The sequence below is a fragment of the Orycteropus afer genome, unplaced genomic scaffold (genome assembly GCF_000298275.1).
Source record: "Orycteropus afer afer isolate SDZICR_OR568_19922 unplaced genomic scaffold, OryAfe1.0 scaffold00013, whole genome shotgun sequence".
Lineage (NCBI taxonomy): Eukaryota > Metazoa > Chordata > Mammalia > Tubulidentata > Orycteropodidae > Orycteropus > Orycteropus afer.
In genome coordinates this window covers 3573711-3598418 of record NW_006921600.1, presented here as the reverse complement: position 1 = coordinate 3598418, position 24708 = coordinate 3573711, and the positions used below count along the sequence as shown (strand labels likewise).

General features: G+C 37.8%; 1 protein-coding gene across 1 annotated transcript in view; it reads right to left on the bottom strand.

Annotated features, from left to right (window-relative positions):
- The window catches only part of ESRRG (estrogen related receptor gamma), a 275113-nt gene that overhangs the window by 225968 nt on the left and 24437 nt on the right, over window positions 1-24708 (bottom strand). Inside the window, exon 2 of the mRNA XM_007952508.2 lies at window positions 2104-2519. Coding sequence (XP_007950699.1) covers window positions 2104-2519 — 416 coding nt within the window. The remainder of the gene's footprint in view (window positions 1-2103; window positions 2520-24708) is intronic.

The following is a 24708-nucleotide window of genomic DNA, read 5'->3' as shown; positions in this document are numbered from 1 at the left end:
CAACAGGGGAAAAAAAAAAAAACAACATGAAGTTGTCAAGGGTTTTGTTCTTCTTGGATCAACAATCAATGCCCATGGAAGCAGCAGAAGATCAAAGGATGTATTGCATTGGGCAAATCTGCTACAAAAAAAACCTTTTTAAAGGGTTAAAAAGCAAAGAATATCACTTTGATTACTAAGGTGCCTGATGCAATCCATGGTATTTCAATTGTCTCATACAAGTGAGAAAGCCAGACAATGATAAAGGAAGACCCAAGAAGAATTGATGCATTTGAATTATGGTGTTGGCAAAGAATAGTGAATGTAACGTGGACTGTAGGTGCTTTGGTGCCACAGTGCTTCAGGATGCTAACCAGAAGTTTGGTAATTCAAACCCACTAGCCGCTCCACAGAAGGAAAAGGGGCAATCTACTTCTGTAAAGATTTACTGTGTTGGAAACCCAACAGGGGTCTCTATGAGTCAGAATCAGTTTGATGGCAGTGAGTTTGATTTGGGTTTTGGTGCAAGAAGAATGAACAAATCTGCCTTGCAGAAGTATAACCAAAAGGCTCCTTAGAAGTGAGGATGGCAAGACTTCATCTCATTTACTTTGGACATGTCTTCAGGAGAGCCCAATCATTGGAGAAACATATGCTTGGTAAAGTAGAGGGTCAGTGAAAAAGTGGGAGACCCTCAATGAGATGGACACATTGGCTGCCACCAATGGGTTCAAACACAGCAATGATTGTCAGGATGGCATAGGACCTGGCAACATTTCATTCTGTTATACATAAGCTTGCTATGAGTGGGACTATAACAACAATACATTTATAGCTTTTACTATGAGCTCAGCTCTGTATTTGTGGATAACAAGTTTAAAGGGGCACATATAAATTTCTATCATATTTTTTTCTACATTTTATATGGAAACTAATAAAGTCATTCATAAATTTGGAGATCCATTAAAGTTTGGGGATTATGGAACATATATTGGAGATATATTTTATAACTAGATGTAATTTCACTGGTATGATTTATTAGACTTTTTATACTAATTTACTAAAAGACAGAGGGAGTATATCTAACCATGTTGTTGTTCTTGGGTGCCATCAAGTTGATTCCAACCCACAGAAACTCCATGTGACAGAGTAGAACTGCCCCATAAGGTTTTCTTCACTGTAATCTTCACGAAAGCAGATCACAAGGTCTTTCTCCTGTGGAATCGCTGGGTGGGTTCAATCCACCAACCTCTCAGTTAGCAACCAGGACCTTAACCAATTATGGCACTAGAGGATAGGTGATGAGTAGATACTGAAATTTGTCAAAAGCACTGGTTTTCAAAGTGTAGTTGGTGAACCACCAGCATCAGCATCACCTGAGAATATGTTACAAATTCTCACACTCTTCCCAGATCTAATGAATCTGAACTTCCAGGGATGGGGCCCAACAACCTGTATTTTAACGAGTTCTCTAGGTGATTCTGAAGCACAGTCTAGTTTGACAACCACAAATCTAAAGTACTGTTACCTCCAAACACCTATAAGAAGAACCAATGGGGGAAAATAGCACTATCAATCCAATGTACATTTGTTCAGTTATTCTACTGGCACACATTACTCTAGTAATAGTTATGCTTTTTGAAACTCCAAACAAAGGTTATTCTCATTCTATCATTAGGGCTTAAGAGTGAAGGTAGAATTAATTGATAGGGAGTGTAATGGAGGGAATTCTTTAAATCCTCTACTATCAATGTTAATCTATTTCTATTTTGTAGTTCCTCAAACCAGTTGCCCTTGGGTCAACTCTGACTCATGGTGACCCCATGTATGTCAGAGCAGAGTTGTGCTCCCTAGGATTTTCAATGGTTGATTTTTCAGTAGATCATCAGGCCTTTCTTCTTAGGCACCGGTGGGTCAACTGAAACTTACAACCTTTCAGCTGGCAGCTGAGGACACTAAGCATTTGCACCATCCAGGACACTATTTTGTAGGTAAGGGAGTTTTAAGGCTGTGAGATTTGACTAACAAGAATAAGAACTAGAGAGAGAGAAAAAAAAAAGCAAAACAAAACAAAAACCCATCAAGTGAGGTTGGGAGGATAATAGGATTATTCCCAACACTAACCTTGAATTGTCCTCTTGAAGAATGCCTTGCAGGCTTCACATGATGCTACCCCATAGTGGTACCCAGAAGCGATGTCACCACACACTAAGCACAGTCTCTTGGGCATGGAGTTGAGCATGTATTCACACTTGGTCTGGGGATCTTCAACGATGGTGCTGGAGCAGTCATCATACAGTTTCCTGACAGGCCCACTCCCTCCTAGGATAGGAGCAGAAGGGTAGAGAGGTGGCGAGTCAAGTCCGTTCTGATGGCCATTCATGGTTGAACTGTAGCTCCCACTGGCGTCTGAGGAGCCACCAGGGCTGTGGTGGTTGACGCTGTCCGTCAGGGAAGCCGGGCTGGAGGGTTCCGTCTTGATGAAGGACGAACAGCTGGAATCAATGTGTCGATCTTTGTTTGACATTCTGCAGAGAAGCCTGAAATTTAGGGAGATATAACCAGAGAGAGAAAGAGGAGAGAGTGTCAAACACAGAAAGCAAAAGAGGTAGAAACAAAAAGATGGTGAATACATAGAGAAAATGAAAAGGAAAGATGAAAGGAGGAAAAAAAAAATAGAAGAATTCATATGTTAAAGACATTGCTCTTTGAGAGTGCTTCCTAAGGGCTAGGGACTACACATCATTCATTCTCTAGTCAATATATCTTGTTCTACAAGAGGGTAATCAGCATAAGGGCATGACGAGGTTACATCAAAGTGTCCAGACAGGCCATAAACAAAAGCTCTAAAGGATCCAATTCCTTTTATTTTACCTTTCTCTTCAAGAACCACTGTCAATATCTAAATCAACTCTCTGGATTCCAAATTTATCAATGGAAGAAACAGGGACTTGCAAAGTTCTTCACCATTTCTAAAATTTCATTTATATTCACTCTACCTTCCACTTTCTGAAGCTGCAAACATTTTATTATGAACTGAATCAAACTTTTATTTTCAAGAACAGATGATTCCTCAGCTCTGTAATTACTGTTTGTCAGCACGCTTCCATAAACATAACTGTGTCTTTTATTGATCTGAGACACATAGGGAATATTTCCTCCAATCACTTTGTTTCTTTATTTAAATTGCTCTATTTCATACCCGTTTGGCAATATACAAGTCTAAAATTCTAGCCAATGTTAGAGATTATCTCCTAGAGCCCACAGAACTTGTAAATTGATCACAATCATTGATTAATATGTATATGTGTTTGTACATGGATGATCTTCCATTTTTGAGAGAGGAATATGTAATATCCATTTAAGCCTTCAATATAATTGTGGGTCTGTAAATCTGACACTTTATATTCAATAAAATAGAAATGTATCAAGTTTTATCCAGAAAAAAATGAGATTTGTGATGGTACCTTTCCCCTCTTCATTTTGCCTTTTAACATCATACATCCTAAAAGGAAATACGATGAAGCATCTAATCTGACAAACTAGCTCTCTTATCTAGAAGAAACACATCACCCCTCTTTCTTTGTTGGACCCATAAGTGATTGAATTTCTGAAAAGGTAATAAGATGAAAAGATATAATTGGTCCTATTTTCTTTCTGCTTAGCCATAGTGCAAAACCCCTTTTAGCAAAGTCTTAAGAACCTTCTGAGAGCCCACTATAGAAAGAAGAGATGACAGTTGAGAAAGGGACTTAGATAATTGCTTCCCAGTGGAAAGTTGATTTATGGGAATCCCACTGGGTAATGGTCATTCACCAGAATTTGGGGGAGTAGTCACAGTATAACCAACGGGAAGCAATTATCTGTTTCACTATAAATCTAATGATATTTTATCATTGCACAAATTTCACTCTCTCATCCCTACCTTCCTTCCCCCACTCTTCTGCATTACTTTAAAACAAAGGAAAATATAGTATTTTCCTATTGGGAATGTTCCCTTCACATCTGTTCCAAGAAGGCAGTCTTAAGAGCAAAGCTTTGAGGAACGAATTTGCCTCTCAACAAATATATGTCACTTTTGAAATTATGGGTTTTTTTTTTTTTTTTGTAATTTTCTCACTTTTTAAAGTAAAGTTATATCAGGATACAAAGAAAGCAAATGGGGTGCAGAAAGCCACAAAAACATCGTCTCGCTTTCGACCACCCACTTATGTTGTCCTTTTCTCAAGAACCAGCGGAAGAAAAAATATCCCCCTTGCCAGTCCTCTCCCTTCTGCATCTGCTGCCTTGTCCCCGTCACTGTTAATGAGCGTTGTAATTAATAGATCGCTCTCCTTGTCTCCCTGCTTGCACTCTGGGCTAAGCACTTTCCTCAAGTCAACGTTTGAAAGAAAGCGGGTCGGCACTGACTTACAGCAGCCCTGAGAATTCCTTTTAATTTAGAGCACTTACACCACCACTTCACTTATTACCTTATAATTACTGGACTGCTCGCACATACATTATGATCTTAGACTAGAGTTAGAAGTTATTAGGGTACTAAAACATGGTTGCTCTCCTTGCTTCTCTCTGGCACTGAATTTCTCACAGCTATGACAATTAACTCTTTCGCCATCTGCCTGCAAGCCACCATTTTTTAATTTTTTTTTTTTTTCCCAGAAGAGAGTTACAGCAAGCTGCTTGATCACAAAGCATACCATGTTCTGTCCAGACCCTCTTTTTCCTTCTGTCTTTTCCTATAACATCTACGACCACTCTCACCCAATTTTCTTCCCATAAGACTTTTTCTCATGAATTTCTGCAATTAGAAAACTCTTGATTAAGGAACAATGTCAGAAATGACCCTCCCATTTATTCTGAGTCACCAAATATTTACATGCCGAATGCATGTTTTTAAAATCCCCGAAAAATAAAGATTCTCCCATCAGTTGTCTCATACAAAATGTCAGCCCGAAACTTGGCAATATCCTCAATGGAAGCAAGGGAACTCAGTAAGTAAAAGGTGCCAGGGAAGTCCTTAGAGAGAGAGTATAATTCCTCCTAAACAAAATACCGGCTACTTGAGTTGTAAATGACTAAACCGGTTTTGTGCTCTAAATTGCATATGTTTCTTTTCAGATGTAAACAGCTTCCTTGATTATTATCTTTCACTCAGTGGAAATAATAATAGTAAGAGATGTCATGTATCAAGAGCTTGTTATATGCCAGTCACTCAGCTAAGCTCTTTACGACTAACACTTCTTGTAACCCCTAAGACATCCTGGTGGGTGAGGTAGTTCACTTCGGTTTCAGAAATTACACAATTAGCTGAAAATTATATAGCTAAGTAGTGGTGGAACCCAGAATTTGAATTCACATCTGACTCCAAAGATCTGAGCAGAAATATCTTAAAACCAACAGAGTTATTAACAGTGTTTATACATTTTCTTTTCTTTTCTTTTTTAAAGTCAAGCAAGAGATGGCACATCCAGATATATATCGTTTTTCTTTCAGCAATTACATCTACACCTTATCCTTGAGTAGAAAGACCACCACACTGGTCCCAGGGCAGCCCCTACTGAGTCATCCCATCCTGGGTTTGGAATGACGCCTAAACAGAACCTCTGAAAGAACACAGTTGCCTCCTAATTACTACTTAGCTCATTACACTGAACATTTCCTAGACATCATTACATTATACCCTAAAACTACAGCGGGTCTTAATTCTCTCCCTCTCTGTCTCTGAAATTCTACAGCTCTATTATTCAAGCCTGAAATATTCACAACTATCTATAAATTCAATTGTCAGCTGGTGGGTTTTATTCTAGACTTCACTTCAATCTAAAATTAGAGGCACTAAAATTCACATTAACTCTAAGAGGAATGTAGTGAATAAGACTTTATTTCAAAAGAACACCTTTTTGTCAGAAAGAGCCATTTTCAAGATGATGGCTTTATCTGTAGCCAAAGAGAATAAGCCCAATTCCACATTGTGCTGTTAATGCAGAAATTTTAGGTCACATTGGATTAATAAAAGTCTAAATTTAGTTAAGAATTATGAATAGAAATAATATGCGTGGGGGAATGTGGGAAATATTTATTTGAAAGCCTGATTACAGTTGCTTTTATTTTATTATTTTTCGAGAAATGATGAGAAGCACAAGGGAGTGACGCCAGCTCCTTTCTGAAAGCTTCTGCTCAATGAACACTCTGAGAATAAACTGGAGGGGGAAGTAGAAATAACCATGTGAAGAATAACATTTAGTTTCTACATAAGAAATTAAATTTGAAGGATTTAACAGCTTTCCTGAGGCCAGGGAAATTTAACTCCTTTCAAAAGCATTTTCCAAACCATCTGCAATACTGTCTCAAATAATTCTGGTTATCAACCTGCATCATAGGGTCATGTCTTCTAGCCTAGCCTCAGGGCCAGGGATGGAAAAATTTATCTTTGCTGTTAGATACTAATGATCAGAGAAGTAACATTTCTTAATTTATCTAAAAATGTGATTTTGGAAAATTAACCGTGTGTTTGTGTGTATGTATACACAGAAAGAGTGAGATAGAGAAAGGAAAAATAAGAATCAAAACTATTCCTGAAAGAGAAAGTATGAAAATAATTTGTAACTTAATAGTGAAGTTATATCATGATTAGCAGGAATAACTGTTTTGTAGAGATTCTAACTTGATGCAGGTAAGGGAGGGATCTTGTATGAACTGCTATGAGGTTAAATTGTCACCTACCTGCACAGATGTCCAGGGTGGTCTACATCTCACAGAAGGGATCTCAGCTTAGCCAATATATTTGTCACACACTCTCACAGTGATAATGCTTAATATGCTTATATATCATTAATCCTTCAATCAAACTATAAGTTCTTAACAAACAGCTGTATTTCACATCAACTGTATGAAGAACTTGAACTTATTTGCCACTTTATTTCCCCCCTGAAAAATGGTACATAAAATTCTTACAAAGAACATGCAAGTGTAAGTCTTTTTAGATCTTCCTGATTCTTATTCCAAGACAGGATCTTTTGAAACTTTTATTATACCAATACCAGTAATGGACACCTTAATAGGCTAAATAAATGTCCACTAAAGAAGTCACCATTTTATTTTCTTCTTTGTCATCCTTAAGAGCCTGAAAAGGTATCTATCATCACTATCAATTCCAAAGGCTTTATAAATTAATTTCCAACGTTTTTTTATATTAGGGCACTGATGCCAGCAAACCTACAAGTTTACAAATATAGAGAGATAAGTTTAGTCCCCATAGCCCCTGATTGAATCACAGAATTTCTGCATTAGAAAGGAAGGTTATCAAATCCCACTATCTAATCACTGCCTATATGAACAGGAATAATCTAGGTGGGTTGGGTGGTTTTCTACCTTCCAAAACCACTAGATGCATTATTTAAGTATTTTTTGTTTTAAAAGCTTCTATTAGTTTACGTGTGTGTGTGTGTGTGTGTGTGTGTGTGTGTGTTAATGCTTTTAGAAGAAAACATCCAAGACTAATGCTGCAGCTCCCTGAGGCACAGGCTTCAGAGCCTTTGACCCAGGCAGCTCCCAGTGCTGCCTGAGTTACAACTTCAAGCATGCTACTTTACAATGAGCTTTTTTCCCCCTGCTTCAACTAATTGCACTCTCGTAAAGTGGCAAAATGTGAATCACTTAGTAACAAAATGGGCACCAGCTGCTATTGTCAGAGAATGGTGATGCTGAAGAAAGGGAGAGCAACCGAATGAAGTGTCATGTCAGAAATCAACGGTGCAACGTGTGATTTGAGAAAACATGACTACTTTACAGAGACAGGGTGTCATTATGGCATCACAGTAATACGATGCTTTGACAACTGCTGGGTCTAACATATCATCATTGCATTAAAGTACACTGGCTTAGTTGGGGAAGGAAGAGAAAGGATTTTTTCTTTTAATAAGAAATATCTTAAGGTCTGCCTGGTTAACCTAATGGAAGGAGATCATTAGTTGTAAAGAAAGAATTGTAAATCTTGACCCATATGTTCGGAAAGATTACAACACACATGCACAAATAGGGATATACACTTATGTATATTCTCAGGCCTTCTTTAATAAACATTGAGACCAGCCTAATGGAACAGATTTCTATATTACAGCATCACAGTGATTTGGTAATGCTGCTTCCCAATTCTTTGAACGAATAACTGGTACATTAGACCAAAAGACTTTTCCCAACTTACTGTGTCAAGAATAAGAATAGGCAAACAGCTACCCCTCTAAGCTGGTGCTTTCATTGCTGGCAAGAGATGTAACTAAGTACTGTGGAGACAAGGAAGTGGTCTCCTCAATAACATGTCAGAGTCCCTATCCAAGCTGAAAGTTCTCCAACTCTGAAAAATGTCTGTCAATTTCCCCAAAACAAGAAATGTCGGGCAAGTAATTGAGAGACTCTCACCTCATTTTTGGCTAGTCATTGAAAAGAAAGTGTTACATGAATTAAAACTTCAGGCAAAATGACTATACCATGACCTTTAGAAAGGACCTCACCAAAATCCTATCTGCTTCTGGGGTCCTAGAGTTCAATTATCCTTTCTTATTCAAATTTGTTTTAAAATTAGGGTGATAAACCATCTCAATGGAAGCACTGAAAATCCTGTGTCTTGGGAACCCTTCACTTCCAGGCAAATAAGGTTGGTTGGTCACCCTACCTATGAAGTCCTATGCCACTATGCTTGCCAATATTCCTAAAACAAAGGCCAAACCAAAACCAAACACACTGCCGTCGAGTCAGATCTGACTCACAGCGACCCCTCTTGGATTTCTGAGGTGGTATCACTACGGAAATAGATTGCCCAACCTTCCTTCTGAGGAGTGACTGGTGGGTTTGAACCGTCAGCCTTCTGGTTAGCAGTCAAATGCCTTAGGCACTATGCTACCAGAGCTTCCCAAAGACAGAGGAACGAATAATACTCATTGCCAGTAACAGAGGCCCAAAAGGATGGCAAGAAAGTGTCCTAGTAAGAATTTGCACCCTGTCTAACAAGTACTGGGGGCATTAGAACTTTTTTCAGTATATTAGTCATCAGGGAGCTCTGGTAGCATAGTGCCTAAGGCACTGGACTGCTAATCAGAAGGCTGGCGGTTCAAACCCACCAGCCACTCCTCAGAAGGAAGATGGAGCAATCTACTTCCGGAAACTCAAGGAGGGGTCACTATGAGTCGGGTCCAACTCGTCGGCACATAGTAACAACAACAATGTGGTAGAAAGTGCAATAGGTACATTAGTGTTCCCTTTCACTGCTGATGGCTTTAAGTTATTCAGACTATTTTAGATGTAGGCAGTTGCAGTTGCTTTACTTTGTATTGCCACTAAACTCACTGCCGATGAGTCAGATCCAAATCACAGTGACCCCTTCTTGAGTTTCTGAGGCGTTATCACTATGGAAGTAGATTGTCCAACCTTCCTTCCGAAGAGTGGTTGGTGGGTTTGAACTGCCAGCCTTCTGGTTAGCAGTCAAATGCCTTAGGCACTACGCCACCAGAGCTCCCAAGGGATTTCTTATGCTTCCTGGTTAATAAACTCTATTAATGGGAAAAGAAATGGTCCTGTGATGTCACAATGTGTTGCACATTATGATTCTTGACAGTTTCCGTACTTAAGGATTCGATCTGATGCAGAGGAGCTTAGTAGTGTAATTTATCCTTAGCTTGTTTTCTTGGACCTATTTCAATCCAGAGGTGAGCATCCCTTGTTTATAGCTCTAAATACAGTAAGTGAGTCACTGGCAAATCAATAAAACTGTTAAATGCATAATAATAATGCTAGGTAATTGCATACATGATGTTTTGCATAATTAACTGTCTGTGTTTTTCTTTAGTATAATGGGCACTCATGTAATATAGAGTAGCTATAAGTCTATAAAATATACAGTTTATATGAACCACGATTCTGCTCAAAACTCTGGCTAATCATCTATATCGGCTTTGAAGGGAGAGCTACCATCCACTGCCAAGTCCAAATCAATTCTTATGGCATTACTTTATAACTAACATGATATTTAACTGATGATGGCTATTAGCTATTAAACAGATTGCACGCAAAGACTGTAACAGTAGGGAAAAAAATACCATTTAGTTTAAACAAACTTCTGCCATGTAATCAATATTATTGAGGCAAATTAAGTGTTTTAACAAGTGTGTATATTTGCCCTAATGCAACTTAATTAACTATATTCTCAGAACCGTCAACTACATGGCACCTATGGATCTTAGAAGAGAATCTCCAGAAATGCCTATTCAGAAACTCAGAGGCACACAGATGACAAAACATGCATTTTATCTCTTATTCCCAAGAATATTGCTGATCTTACACAAGTTACTCTCCTGGGAACCAAAAGTTTAAGGGCAAGCTGGGCTTTAGAAGAGTATATGCTAGATTCAAACCACTGAGTAGTCCAATGCCCAAGTGTCGATCAGACCACCATCCCAAGGGCAGCATGAAATAGCTCGGGGCCAAGAGTGGGGGTCACCACTGGAAAGGGAGGTGAGCATCGGATAAACTACCTAAGATAAATCATCAAAATGAAGCTTACTACCATCTATGCTGTATGTAACATTTATTCGGTTTCAGAGATTTACTAGGCCATGAGCAGACCTCCTCTGCAGTCAGCTTTCTTGAGAAAAGAAATAGTCTCCTACTTCTACAAATCTCTGGTCTTTCAAACAGAAATATGGATCAATAAAGTTTTCTTGTGTTCAGACAATTCCATTTTCAAGCAGTCAAGGAGCATACAGAAGAGAAGAAGCCAACACAACAGGAGGGGACTGACAGCTAAATGAAGACCTTTTCCCAGCATCTCACTAGAGAGGAAATAGATACACATTCAGCTCACAGAAAGTCTATGCACTGATCTTTACAAATTACAATGGAATATAGATGCTTTAAATACACACTCCAGTGATACAGTTCACAAATCAAATCCAGGTGAGGGAAAGCTCAGGCTGCCTGAATTTTCCTATTCTATTTTTTGCTACACTGAAATGGGGAATAAAGATGCTCTCAGAATTTGATGTTGGGATACTGAGATTATAGTATGCATGTCACCGTTTACTCATTAAGCAAATGTTTTGTGAAAGCAGTTGCAATTACTGGTAAACTATCCAAACAGATAGTCCAGTTCACTTGAGGTAGAACTCTAAAACATACTGGGAAACTGGGTGAACAATAGTTGTGAGGGGAAAACCACATGCTGAGGAGGTATTCTGGGAACATATGAAAAGTTCTATATTAGAGGAAGATTCATGGTAAAAATCAGAGAAAATAAACCACATATTTCCCTGTTGGACAGCTGTGTTAAACTATATTTATACTTTTAATTTAATAGCTTAGTCTGCAGTAGTTAACATCTGGATGCAAATGCAGCTGGTCTTAGGTGATCTATGATAGCAGAGGTTACAATTATATTCTGTTAGTATCAGGTGTTGTCCCTCTGAAGTTGGCAGGGGGAGGCAAAGAAAAGAGGAAATCAGCTAATTATTAATCCTAAAAAGTCTTCCTCTGTCCTTTTTTTTTAAAAAAAAACATTACAATAAGGTAACTGTTTGAAGAGAGGAGGCTACAACACACCAGCCCCTATTTGCAGAGAAGGGGGGAATATATATGCACACATATATTTAATTCTAGCAATGGAAATGACTACGGATTTGTTCTGCATCATGATGGGACTGTAAAAGGGGATTATGCAGCAGCGATACAGCATCTGGTGAGGCCAACAGGAGCCATCAGAGGGACTTACTTGTTGTTTGTCACATTCACAGTTCCAAAAACAAACACGGTGACAAAAATTTCGAAATCTTATCTGCCATTCTGACAAATTGCTAAAACTGCTAAAGCAGAGTTCCCCAAGCTTGCTTAAATGTCTTCTTCTACCTTCCCCAGAAAACCCTGCCCCCTCACAAAACTGGATGGAGGAGGAGACTTGGGTTCTAGTCTGGATCTGTCTGACCTGACCTGTCTGGGACCCTCTGTTTCCTCTCGTAAACTGTGAGGATTCACCCATGAGCTCAAAGTAAGTTCTCATTTTCATTTTCTTCAAATAAAAGCCACACTGGCCTGTAATTCAGATTAGACCTTGAGAGCAAGGGCTATTGCACTATTTCCATTTTTTTGATCGTTACTGAGCCCATTCACCATCGGGGAACAAGGCTCTCTGTGTGTGTTTATGTGTGTGTGTGTGTGTGGTGTGGAGAAGGAGTAATTACACAAAGAACTTGCTACACAACAGTGAAACTGCAGCAACCACATTCAACTGAGGAACCATTCCCAGTGGGTCACAAAAGGACAAATAGAGCAGTGATATTCTGGGGGGAACATGGGGAGCAGGGACTCTTGACTTTTCCTAGAAATGGTTCTCTTTTTGCTCATTATGTGGTGGTGGGAGGCGCTGGCGGAAAGGGCAATTCCCTGCAATCAGTGTTTAAGTGAATGTTTGTCCCAGTGTGTGACACCATGCTGTCAGCAAGCAGCGGGGAGCCGTTGAGTTGTTACTACATTTGATTTGACTGCCAGTAGGAAGCTTCATTTCTACCAACTGTTAGTTGCTCGCTCAAAGAATCTTCTCTTCATTTTTTGGAGTGATTTTTGCCTTTCTCCCATTTCCTTTTCTCTGGTAAGTTGTAAGCCCCAATGCCATGTGGATTTGTAAGAGGCGACCTTAGTACCTGTCTCCTGGGCTTGTCAAACCTGAGGGCCTGGATGTGATGGGTACCCACAATCTGTTCAATATTTCCAGTCTCTCATTTAGAGTCTCTACATCTGAAGATTGCATTTTCATTCTGATTTCCTAGATCACCACAAGGTCAACACAGACACAAACTGGTCCTGCCACACCGTGGTCACATTTCTTTTACTCAATGGAGTTTATTTTAGCAGATGGAGCCCATATCCCTGTAGACTCCACTAACTCCCAAAAGTGTTGTCACTCACTTTTGTGGGGCAATTTTGTTGAAATAATTGCTATTTTTGGTGAGTGTTTCTAACCCTTTTAAAAATGTTTCTGATTAGGCAACTTTCCTCCATCACATGAAAGTCTTTCACCTTTAAAATTAATGGTTTGGATCATTCAGATTCTCAAACAATGGCTCTGGCAACGACTTCTGTCAATGAAAAGAATTTTAGGAAAAACAAAAGCATTGGCAGGAGTAAAAAGGATGGAAAAAAAGAAAAAAAAAATCCCTCAGAGATATTATGAAAATTCAGGCTAAATGGAAAAGTAATTAACACTAAAGAGCTAAAACTGTAATTAAGAAAAATTTCATTATGGGGAGGCAGGTGAGTCTGCTTCTCTAAATATGGCAAGGTGCTGTGTAAAAATAAAATAGAAGCAGGTTGCAGTGAGTGGAGCAGGGAAGCCGTGTCTTTAACCAGATCAAATTCTCGAAATTGGCTGTCAAGACAGGATTGTTGTGATTTATACCCGTCTATCAAGTGCTCGAGCGGGAAAGACAGAGAGAACAGAGGCAAGCTGCTGTCGCTTCCATTCGCAAAGAACCTTTAATTTCCACAGCACCATCTGTTACCAAATCTAATTCGCATTCCCCCCTAATCTGGTTTAGTGTCATAATACTAATTCTTCCCCAACCCTTATGAACACGACCACAAAAAAAAAAAAAGCTGTGGTTGTTGGTGAGTGAGAAATTGAATATTACAGGGTTAAGGTGTTAAGGCTTTGGTGACTTAAGTGAAGCATGCTCTCCTCCATTTAAATGCATTCCTGGTAAAGGCATTTGTTTTCAGCCAATGCAGAGATACAAAATTGTTCATCTTTGGGGTAAAAAAAAAAAAAAAAAGAAAAAGAAAAAGAAATGATGATATAAAAGTAGGCTGGGGACATGAAAGCAGAGGTTGTCATAAAATACAATTGTTGTCAAGTTTAGTCACTTTCAGAACTGGCTATAAAATCATTTTGTCATGGTTTTCACACAGAGAAAGCCTGAAATTGTATTTTGGTTAAGGAAACTGAAGAGAGTCATGTATATATTCAGAAAGAGTAGAGAAAGGTAGGGGAAAAGCCTAGGCAAAGTGAAAATGAAGGGAAAAAAAAACAGATACATTTTAAAATAAAGAGATATATATGAGTAAACAACCATTAACCTCCCGATCTAACATTCTATTAGCACATACTTTTGATTCACCATCACTTCTACTCTTAGCCAACATAATAACTGGCATTCACAGTAATGAGGCTGTGGAGCTATAAAATTATAAAGTGCTTTCTGCATCAGAGAAAGATTAAACTATGCTCAGTAAAGATTTACTGTTAAGTGTATTTTATTGCTTTCTAAGTCTTTGAAAATTTGTTATCTCTAAAGGCAATAGTATATAAAGATCCACAGGCATATATTGCAAAATGAGAAAAAGGTATTATTTGAATCCTGGGTGGGAAGTTTTGATTACACATTTAGTCAACTAGCTCACTACCTAACTCTTTCATGAATATTAAAAGGACTGTCATTATTTTCTAACCTACGAGTATAAAACACTGGTTGGGTTATATGACATTAACCCCACAGTTTGGGTAAATAACTGGAGACTGATTAAAAAGATTTATTTTTATAAAAAGCATGATTATTACTCAGGAATAAATATCTGCAGAGAAGACTTTTAGCAGTTAAAATCCATCACTGAATTGGTAGTATCTCAAAACACAATTAAAAAAAAATCCTAAATCTGTTATATTTTCTGGAAAGGATTTCTCATTTTATTGATAGAGTCTTCTCATAAACTAACTACGCAGATATTTTTAAATATTAGTAATGATAAAATGATTTTTTAGAGATAAATAAATTTATAAAAGAAAGGAAATTATTTTATAACATTGAAACAAACAAGTCAAACACTTAACACTAAAATAAATGTGCTTACAGACACACAAAAATATATCTATTATAGATATATTTATGAAAACATCAATGGGTATCATAAACAACTATAAGTAATTAAAATTTATTAAAGTGGTAAAGTATAAGATTGCATTGTTAAAATTTTGCATATTCATTAAGGAATATGCTATTTCTGATATCTCTAAATTTTATATCACAACCTATAGTGTATAGTTTTTAGTGTTTCTATTATAAATTAAAGAAATTTTTTTTTTATTTCTTTACACATGTAAGAATGGCTAAAAGTTGTAAGACTAACAAAACCGAATATTGGTGAGAATGTGAACCAACTGGAAATCGCATATATTGGTGTCAGGGGTATAAAATGGTAAAACCACTTTGGAAATTTTTTATAAAGTAAGCATACATTTACCATATTCCAACATTTCTACCTCAAGAAATTTACTAAGAATGAAAACATAGATTCACAAAAGGAATTGTACACAAAAGCACATCACAGTACTATTCGTAACAGCCCTAAACTGAAAACAAACCAAATGTCTGTCATTGATAAATGGATAAACAGATTGTGGTCTATACTAGCAATGGCATGCTGTTGTTGTTGTTGTTGTTATGTGCCATTGAGTCGGACCTGACTCAAAGCGACCCCTCCTTGGGTTTCCCAGGTGATATCACTACGGAAGTAGATTGCCCCATCTTCCTTCCGAGGAGTGGCTGGTAGGTTTGAACTGCCATCCTTCTGGTTAGCAGTCAAGTGCCTTAGGCACTATGCTACCAGAGCTCCCAATGGCATGCTAGTCAACAATAAAAAGGAATGAACTGTGATGCATGTAACAACATGGCTGAATTCCAATGACATCAGGCTAAGCAAAAGAAGCTAGATACAAAAGAGTACATATTAGAAGGTCCCAGTTAGAATGGGTAAAAATGTAGAACCAAATTCAAATTAAAAGAAAAGAAGAAAAAAGACCAGACTTACTGGTCTGAAAAAGACTGGAGGAACCCCTAACACTATTGCCCTCCAACAGCCTTCTAACTTGAAATTCAAGAAACCTCTGGAGGCCACCTCTCAGCCAAATAATAGACGGCCCTATAAAATAAACAATAATAATCCTGAAGAACATACTCCTTAGCACAGTCAACTATATAACACCAAAAGGGCAACATTTGCCCAAAACCAAAGAAAAGAAGGCAGAGAGAGACAGGGAAACAAGATGAATGGAAACAGGGAATGCAGGCAGGACATGGCATGAGTGCTGATATATTGTAGAACTGCAACCAATTCCATGAAACAATTGGTGTATTAATTATTGATTGGAAATCTAATTTGCTATGTAAATTTGCATCTAAAGCACAATAAAATGTCATATATATATATATATATATATATATATATATATACACACTGTAAGAGTCTATTTGTGTGAAGTTCCAGAAAAAGTAAAACTAATGCATAGTGACAGAAATCACCAGTTATCTAGGACCAGAAGACAGGAGTACTTTGAAGGAGACAGAAGGAAACTGGTGGCCAAATGTATTTTACGGGTCACATTTGTCAAAATTCATTGCACTGTACACTAAAAATATGTGCATTTTGTTGTATGTAAGTTTCAACTCAATACAGTTGTTTTAAAAAGAATAAAAATTTTTAATAATGTGCTAAATATAATTGTTATCAGAAATATCCATTGGTTAGAATGTCCTGTACTTGATCGTAAATAATCGAATCTAGAAGAATCTTAATCAAAACCTAGTTCTATTTCTCACTTACCCACAGGGACACAGAGGACCAAGGAAGTAGGATGTCTTACTTAAGAACACTCAAAATAAGAGACAGAACCCAGAATAAAACTCAATTTTGCATCTCTTAGGTCAGCTCTCTTTTTCTAACTTATTAATTAAGCAGAGGATGCAATCAAAATTAGGCCCACAGTGGATATTATTCTACTTATTTGAATGATACACACCTCTCAGTAATGCCCTTAAAAACTTACTAAAAAAAAAAAAAAAAAAAAAAAGAACTTCTTACTGTAAACATAAAATTATTCCATGCATTTGTGTGCATATTTTGGAAGTAAAGAATACCCTTGACTTTATTCTCCCATTTCCTTCTCCCAAAACTTGACCCATGGTAAAATAGCTTTAGCAAATATGTAATACATGGGTAGTAATGAGTCACTGCAAACAGGTAGGCTTTTAAAAAATTTGTTTTGTTTAGTTTTTCAACAAAGAAATAAGTGTTATGGGATATAGAACAAAGAAAATTTTAGGACTTAAGCAATGAAAATAAGAAAAAGAGGAAAGTCATCTAAGTAAAGAAAATATGGTTTTGATATAAGTATATACAATCAAGTAAAAAGTGTTAGGGGGAAAAAGTTGTTGTTATTGTTATGTGCCATAGAGTCAGACCCAACTCTTAGTGACCCCTCCTTGGGTTTCCAAGGTGGTATCACTACGGAAGTAGATTGCCCAACCTTCCTTCCGAGGAGTGGCTGGTGGGTTTGAACTGCCAGCCTTCTGGTTAGCAGTCAAGTGCCTTAGGTACCATGCTACCAGAGTTCCTAGGGCAAAAAGTATAATATATGAAACCTGAGTGGGTAAAATTATACATTTCAAGAGGAATGTATAATTTCTAAGAAGGTATCAGGAAAGAAAATTTGCACAGTAACTTAAACAAATTTTAAAAATATTTCATTACCTACTTATTGGAAGGAAGATGGGGCAATCTACTTTCATAGTGATACTGCCTCAGAAACCCAAGGAGGGGTCACTATGAGTTGGGTCCGACTCGATGGCACATAACAACAACAACAACTTATTGGATGGATCTCAAGTAGGAAAATGTAGATGTCTTTAACAGGAAAAGAAAGAAATCACAGAGTACCTTCCTTCCTTTAACTTCCATATACATGAAGCCTAGTATTATTTAGTACTACCTAAGGAGCTCTGGTGGCGTAGTGCCTAAGGGATTTGACTGCTAACCAGAAGACTGGTGTTTCAAACCCACCAGCCACTCCTTGGAAGGAAGACTAGGCAACCTACTTCTATAAAGATTTGTTGTTTTTGTTATGTGCCGTCGAGTCATCTCTGACTCATAGCGACCCCTCCTTGGGTTTCCCAGGCAGTAACACTACGGAAGTAGATTGCCCAACCTTCCTTCTGAGGAGTGGCTGGAGGGTTTGAACCACCAGCCTTCTGGTTACTAGTCAAGTGCCTTAGGCACTACGTCACCAGAGCTCCCTCTGTAGAGATTTATGACCTCGGAAACCCAAAAGGGGTTGCTATGAGTAAGATCTGACTCAACGGCAGTGAATTTGGTTTGTTTAAATATGAAATGTCAGATACTGAGACAGTAAGTGAGGAGTAGGTGTATATTCCTAAAGACAAATCTGACCATGTCTATCGTCTATCCCTTTCAATGACTCCATACCCCCTACAGGATGACAACCAAGCCCTTAACAGGACCAGGCCTTCACTGAACTGACCTAGTCTTCCTCCTCAACCCCAAATCTCACTCTCCCAGCCTCGTATCTCATATAGAGACAACACTTCTCCATTTGTAATTCCTCACATCAACCAGCTTTTCACAGTTTCTCCTTCTTTCTAGAAGAATGCATTCCCCTTTCCCATTACCCCATTATATGGCTAGTTCCAGTTCATCTGTAAAACTCAACTGAGTTTTCACTTCTCCAGCTAGCCTTTTCTGACATGTCTCTCCTTTAAGGTTCCTATAATATCATAAGCCTTTTGCTATAATTGAACTTAACACATTAGTTCAAATGTATGTGTTTCTGTTTCTGTTCCTCCAACTGAGAAGAAGGATTATGCATTGATTGTTTTGTATCTAAAATTTAATCCTGCACTTGAGTTGCTGAATGAACAAATCATGAGTTCACACTAACAAAAGTACTGTGGACTTTAAATATTGACACACAAATTTTCTGAATTAAAAATTTATTCATATAATCTAAAAAATCAGTGAAATGAAACATTAGGTATTGAAAAACTATTTTTATGTCTCTTAGATCACAGTAAACCTGCTAAGGGATTCAACATCAAACAAAACAACAAGCTGCAGGGTGATGTGATCAAATTATTATAAGATTTTTAATGAGAAAATCTGCTTTGGAGTTTAACATAAATGTTGTTTGCTAACTATGGGCTCTGGCATGTTACCTACAAGCCTTGGTTTGACAAATCTGTTAAATGGGAACTTAATCTCACAATGTGTTGTGTGAAGATTAAATAATTATTTGCAGAGACAGCAATGAACTCAGAAGAAAATCAGTGAGTAAGGAAGGAAAAAAGACCATTCTAAGATGAAGGGGGATGACTCAAAGAATGAGAAAGTGCAGGGAAGGCTCAGAGGATGAAGGAAGAAAAGGTTCTGAAGAATACCGTAGGGGATTTGGAATCACCAGTGGTTTCAGAAAATGATTTGCGCAAGATTGTGGAATGTTGAAGTACCACTAGATTAGATTAGATATCATTTTGTAGGCAACTAGAAGATTTCTAGGGAGAAAATTAGACATGATTCAACTTGTGTTCTTATTAAATGCAGTTCTGACCACAGTGATGTCCATTAATTCATTAATTCATCCCATTATGTTTTAGCCATATAACCTGCTAAACTAAGCAGACCAGGTCTCTGAACCCACAGTGTTTAATGTCCAGTATAAAACTGAGTGGAAATGACAATATTTGAAGACAGGCAACTCAAAGAAGAAGTCATTTCATCCCTCCGTAGCATAGTGCCCAAAGGCACTTGACTGCTAACCAGAAGGCTGGTGGGTCCTCAGAAGGAAGATGGGGTAATCTACTTCTGTAGTGATACTGCCTCGGAAACCCAAGGAGGGGTCGCTATGAGTTGGGCCCGACTCAATGGCACATAACAACAACAACAGATAAAAGATGAGTAAAACCTGGACTAAGATGGTGGCAATGAGAACGAAAAGAAAAGAGATACATTTTGTAAGCATCATAAAAAAGATGTTCTGTACCCCTAGTGACCACAAATGATATCTAAGAACCAGTTCAGCTAAAATATCTTTGGCAAAGAAAAAAAAAGTTGTAATATAAAAACAAATTAGCACCTTCTGATGGAACTCTTCTTTATCTTGACTGTGGTGGTGGTCACAAGAATCTACACATGTGACAAAATCATATGGAACTAAACGAACACACATTTAGTGCATGTAAAACTGAGGGATCTGTGTAAGGCCTGTGGACTTTATCAATGTTAATTTCTCGTATTGTAATTGTACCATATTTATTCAATTGTAGGAAACCACTGAAGGAAACTGGGTGAAGGGTAGAGATCTCTCTGCATTATTTCATACAACTCCGTATGAGTCTACAATTACCTTAAAATAAAAAAAGTTCAAAAATTAACATTCTCCTTGAGGTATGGGCTACATCCTTTTTGACTTCATCCCCAGCATTTTGTACAACGCTGAGCAAAAATTAGCTACTTAATAAATTTGTCACTTAATATGTCTGTAAAATAAATAAATGAACTGCAAGACATTATACTCATTGAAGGCATTATGTTTTTTTTTTTTTTTTTTTAATAATAGTGTTGTAAACCTTCCCACTTGTGTTTCCATAACTGACTCATTGCTTTAAATATGGAATCAATGACTCTAGATACCAGTAAGTCAAGGTCAGGCAGGTGCTGGTATAGATGGTTCTCTATTCTGCTACTTCTAGAGAGTGTGGTGAATTCTGAAGATAATGTTCTTAAGAAATATTGATATGATTTTACATATCCCAAAAAGATATCAGGAGTATTTGTTTTTCTTTTTATCTTTTATGGTAGTGAAAGGAATTATACACATGTATTCCATTATATTCTTCAAGGCAATCTTGTGATAACTTGGGTTTTATCTCAATTTTACAGTGAGAGAGTCAGAATTTGAACTTGAACTTTTTATGTCAAAATTCTGTTCTTTGAACTACCAATTCTTACCATAAATATTTAATGACAATATTTTGCATCAGCCAAGTAAGCGTGTTAACAATAATCATATCTATAATTACTAACATTTACTCTTTTACAGACTTTATTTTTCAATGTTTTAGTTTTCTTAAACAGCTGTAAATTAAATAAGTGCTATAACATAATGGTCATGATATCTAAACTGACAATAACAAAGATGTGATCAAAACAAAAACAAAAAACACCTGAGTTCTCCTTACATTAGCAAGAACAAAGTGTTGAAAAGTAAAAACTACTGAACAAATTAGAAAGTACTATGATTACTTATAGCACAGAAAGAAGAAGGCTGAAGTATTCTTACATTAAATTGTTATGAGATTAGAGATTTCCAATAAGGAAAAGCTAACTTATTTCACAGCATGAAAAACTGGAGGTAGATATAAGGTAGAAATTCCTGGCCAATTAGTTGCTGTCATTAATTAACGGTATCAATATGTATAATTAGCATATTAATTAACTCACTGTGTCTCACTTATCTCTTAAAGAAAACAGGGATACTAATGCTTATTCTATAATGCAAAAGAGTGTTGAGACTCCACAAGGAAAATAGATATAAAAACTTTTAGAGAAGGTTAAAACAGTACTATTAACTCTGAATTTGCAGGACAAGTCATTTAAATCTCTGGAATAAGCAAATCTGAAAGTAAACCTGCATCTAGTGTTTCTTTATATATGCACATACACACACTCACAGAGTTTAGGTGAAAATTTATAGAGCATCAATTTTCCATTCAACAACTTATACACATTTTGTTTTGTAACGTTAGTTGCAATCCCTTCAATGTAACAGCAGTCTTCCCTCTTCCCTCCCTGGGTTCTCCATTTCCATTCCTCTTTCCCTGCTCCTGGCTGCCCTCTGAGCTTTATTTTTGGGCAAATGCTGCCCTTTTGGTCTCGTATGGTTGATTATCTTGAGGATTATGTTCCTCCTGAATGTTATTGTTCACTTTACAGGCCTGCCTATTTGGCTTAAAGTTGATTCCTGGGGGTGGGCTCAGTTCCAGGCTTGAAGGGTGTCTAAGGGCCACAGTCTTAGGGGTTCCAGTAGTCTCTATCAGACCAATAAGTGTCTGTCCACAACTTTCTATTGTAATCCTGATAAGAGCAATAGGCAGCCAGGGACCATCTAATTCTTCTGGTCTCTGGGTAGTAAAGCCTGTGGTTCATGTGGTCTGTTAGTCCTTTGACAGTGTTTCCTTCAGTCACGGAGTTTCTTCACTTTCTTTGGTCTGGATGAAGAGAGACCAATAGTTGCATCGTAGACAGCCGCTCAAAAGCTCAAAAGCCCCTCAAAAGCTTCAAGAGCGACCCTAGTCACTATTCACAGAAACAGGATATAGAGCATTGTCTTTGTGGAGTGCTTTATGACAAATGATCTAAATGTCCCATGAGACTGGTCCAAAGTCCCCAAGCCCAGTGAGTCATTTTCTCAAGATGTTTGGTTATAGCTAAGAAGTTTTCAGAACTTTGCTTCCTAAATGCTCTACAAAGTTCTTACTATATTTACTAAACCAAAAAAAAAAAAAAAATCCAAACTCACTGCCGTGGAGTCTGATCCTACTCATAACAAGCCCTCCTTGGGTTTCCAAGGCGGTATCACTACAGAAGTAGATTGTTTAATCTTCCTTCCAAAGAATGGCTGGTGAGTTTGAACTGCCAGCCCTCTGGTTAGAAGTCAAATGCCTTAGGCAGAGCTCCTACTATATTTACTGCACATACAAATTCAGGTGTAGAAATATCCTCTGCCAAACCTATATATAACTGAACCTAACTGAACTCACTGCACTCGAGTCGGATCTGACTCATAGTGAGCCCTCCTTGGGTTTCCAAGGCAGTATCACTACGGAAATAGATTGTCCAACTTTCCTTCTGAGGAGTGGCTGGTGGGTTTGAACCACCAGCCTTCTGGTTAGCAGTCAAATGCCTTAGGACTACATCACCAGAGCTTCCAAACCTATATATGCTCATGAATATATTCCCATTTGCATGCCTACATCTATTCAGCTTGCATGTTTACCTAGGTATCTACTCATAGAAGTTGTTTGTTATTACCATTATTACAGGATTGTGTATGTAATAGTACCTGCTTTCATTGTCTTTTACTCTTGTGCACCTGCTAGTGATCTCCTTTGCCACTGGTCATGTTGTGCCATCCTCCCACTGCACTGCACCTAGTTTTGAAATATAATTCTATACCTGCCTGGAGTATTCACAAAAAATTATTCAAATTTTGAGATTTGTTTTAATTTATGCTTTTAAATTAAAACTTTAATAATGCAGTCTTTGTTTTACTGATTTTTTATGAATATGAACACTAGCTCACAGAACTACATTACAGGATGATTTCCATAATTTCTCAGTACCTGAGATTAAGAGGTTATGCTAGGAGTTTTTAGCAGAGCTTTAAATTAGTCAATTCATGAATTTTTAGTGAGTATCAACTATGCAAAGGAGCTCTGGTGGTACAGTGGTTAAATCATTTGCCTACTAACCAAAAGGTCCATGGGTTTGAACTCACCTGCTGCTCTGTGGAAAAAGATGAGGCAATCTGTTTCCATAATGATTACAGCCTAGGAAATCTTATGGGGAAGTTCTATTCTGTCCTAAAGGGTTGCTAAGGGTCAGAACTGACTTGATGGCAGCGGGCTGTGTCTATCCACTTATGCAAGGCATGGTGCTGTGAAGAAAAATGAAATTTGGAGTCTCAGAGTTAAGTTCTTAAAATACATTGTAAAGAAGTGGGTCTGAATTCTGTTTTACAGATGAGGAAAGAGATGTGAGAGAGCCAGAACCTGAACTTTTTATGTCGAAATTAAACAGTTAAGAGCTTGTCTCCTAGCAGAAAGGCTGGCCATTAGAACCCATCCAGAGGTATTTGGAAGACAGGTCTGGTGATATGCTTCCAAAAGTTCACAGCCTTGAAAACCCTGTGGAGCACAGTTCTACTCTGTACACATGGGGTCGCCTAGTCAGTTCAGAATAGAATCAGTGACAACTAACAAGGCAATTTATAGTAATGTTTTAAAATGTAAGACAGCAAAAGAAAAACACTGGAAGCTGATAAGGAATAATGAGATCTGTTCCCACAGAAAATTTTAGTGAGTTTTGGGAAAGGTTTGGAGGAAAAAAAAAATCCATGCTAAGAATCAAGGTGTGTGGAAGCTATACAAGAAACACAGGAGGTTAGAGCCCTGCATCAGATTCCATGTGAAGCACAATTAATTTGACACAGGTTACGGAAAAAGTGTCATTACAGACAATTGCTAAAACTACTTAGCTGTATTTGTCCATCTTAGCCTTTGACCACAAGGAGAACAAGATCAGATAGGGTAGGTGACATCTACCCATTCCTACACTTAGAAAAACAGTGACTATTCTATGAATAGAAGCATAGTCTTCATGCAAGAACTGTCCTCCAACACTTCTATGTGAAGTCACTTCAACAATACATAATATTAATTACAATAGTTCCCAGCCTCAGAAGGTGCTGAGCCACACACTCTCAGGTACCTATGTCCCTGACTCTTCCATTCATCTTAAGGGTCTTTGGTGACAGTTAGTCTGTTGACTTTCCAGAAGGAAAATAGAAAGGGCAAGGATATTTTCTTGTTATTATCTGAATCCCGGGAGGGAATAATGAGGTAAAACAGGAAATGGGGACTACTAGTGCAGTCCATCACATGAAAGATTTGGCCAATATTATATATGTTGTTGTTGTTGTTGTTATGTGCCGTCGAGTCAAACCCGACTCATAGCGACCCCTCCTTGTGTTTCCGAGGCAGTATCACTACGGAAGTAGGATTGCCCAACCTTCCTTCTGAGTGGCTGGTGGGTTTGAACAGCCAGCTGTCTGGTTAGCAGGCAAGT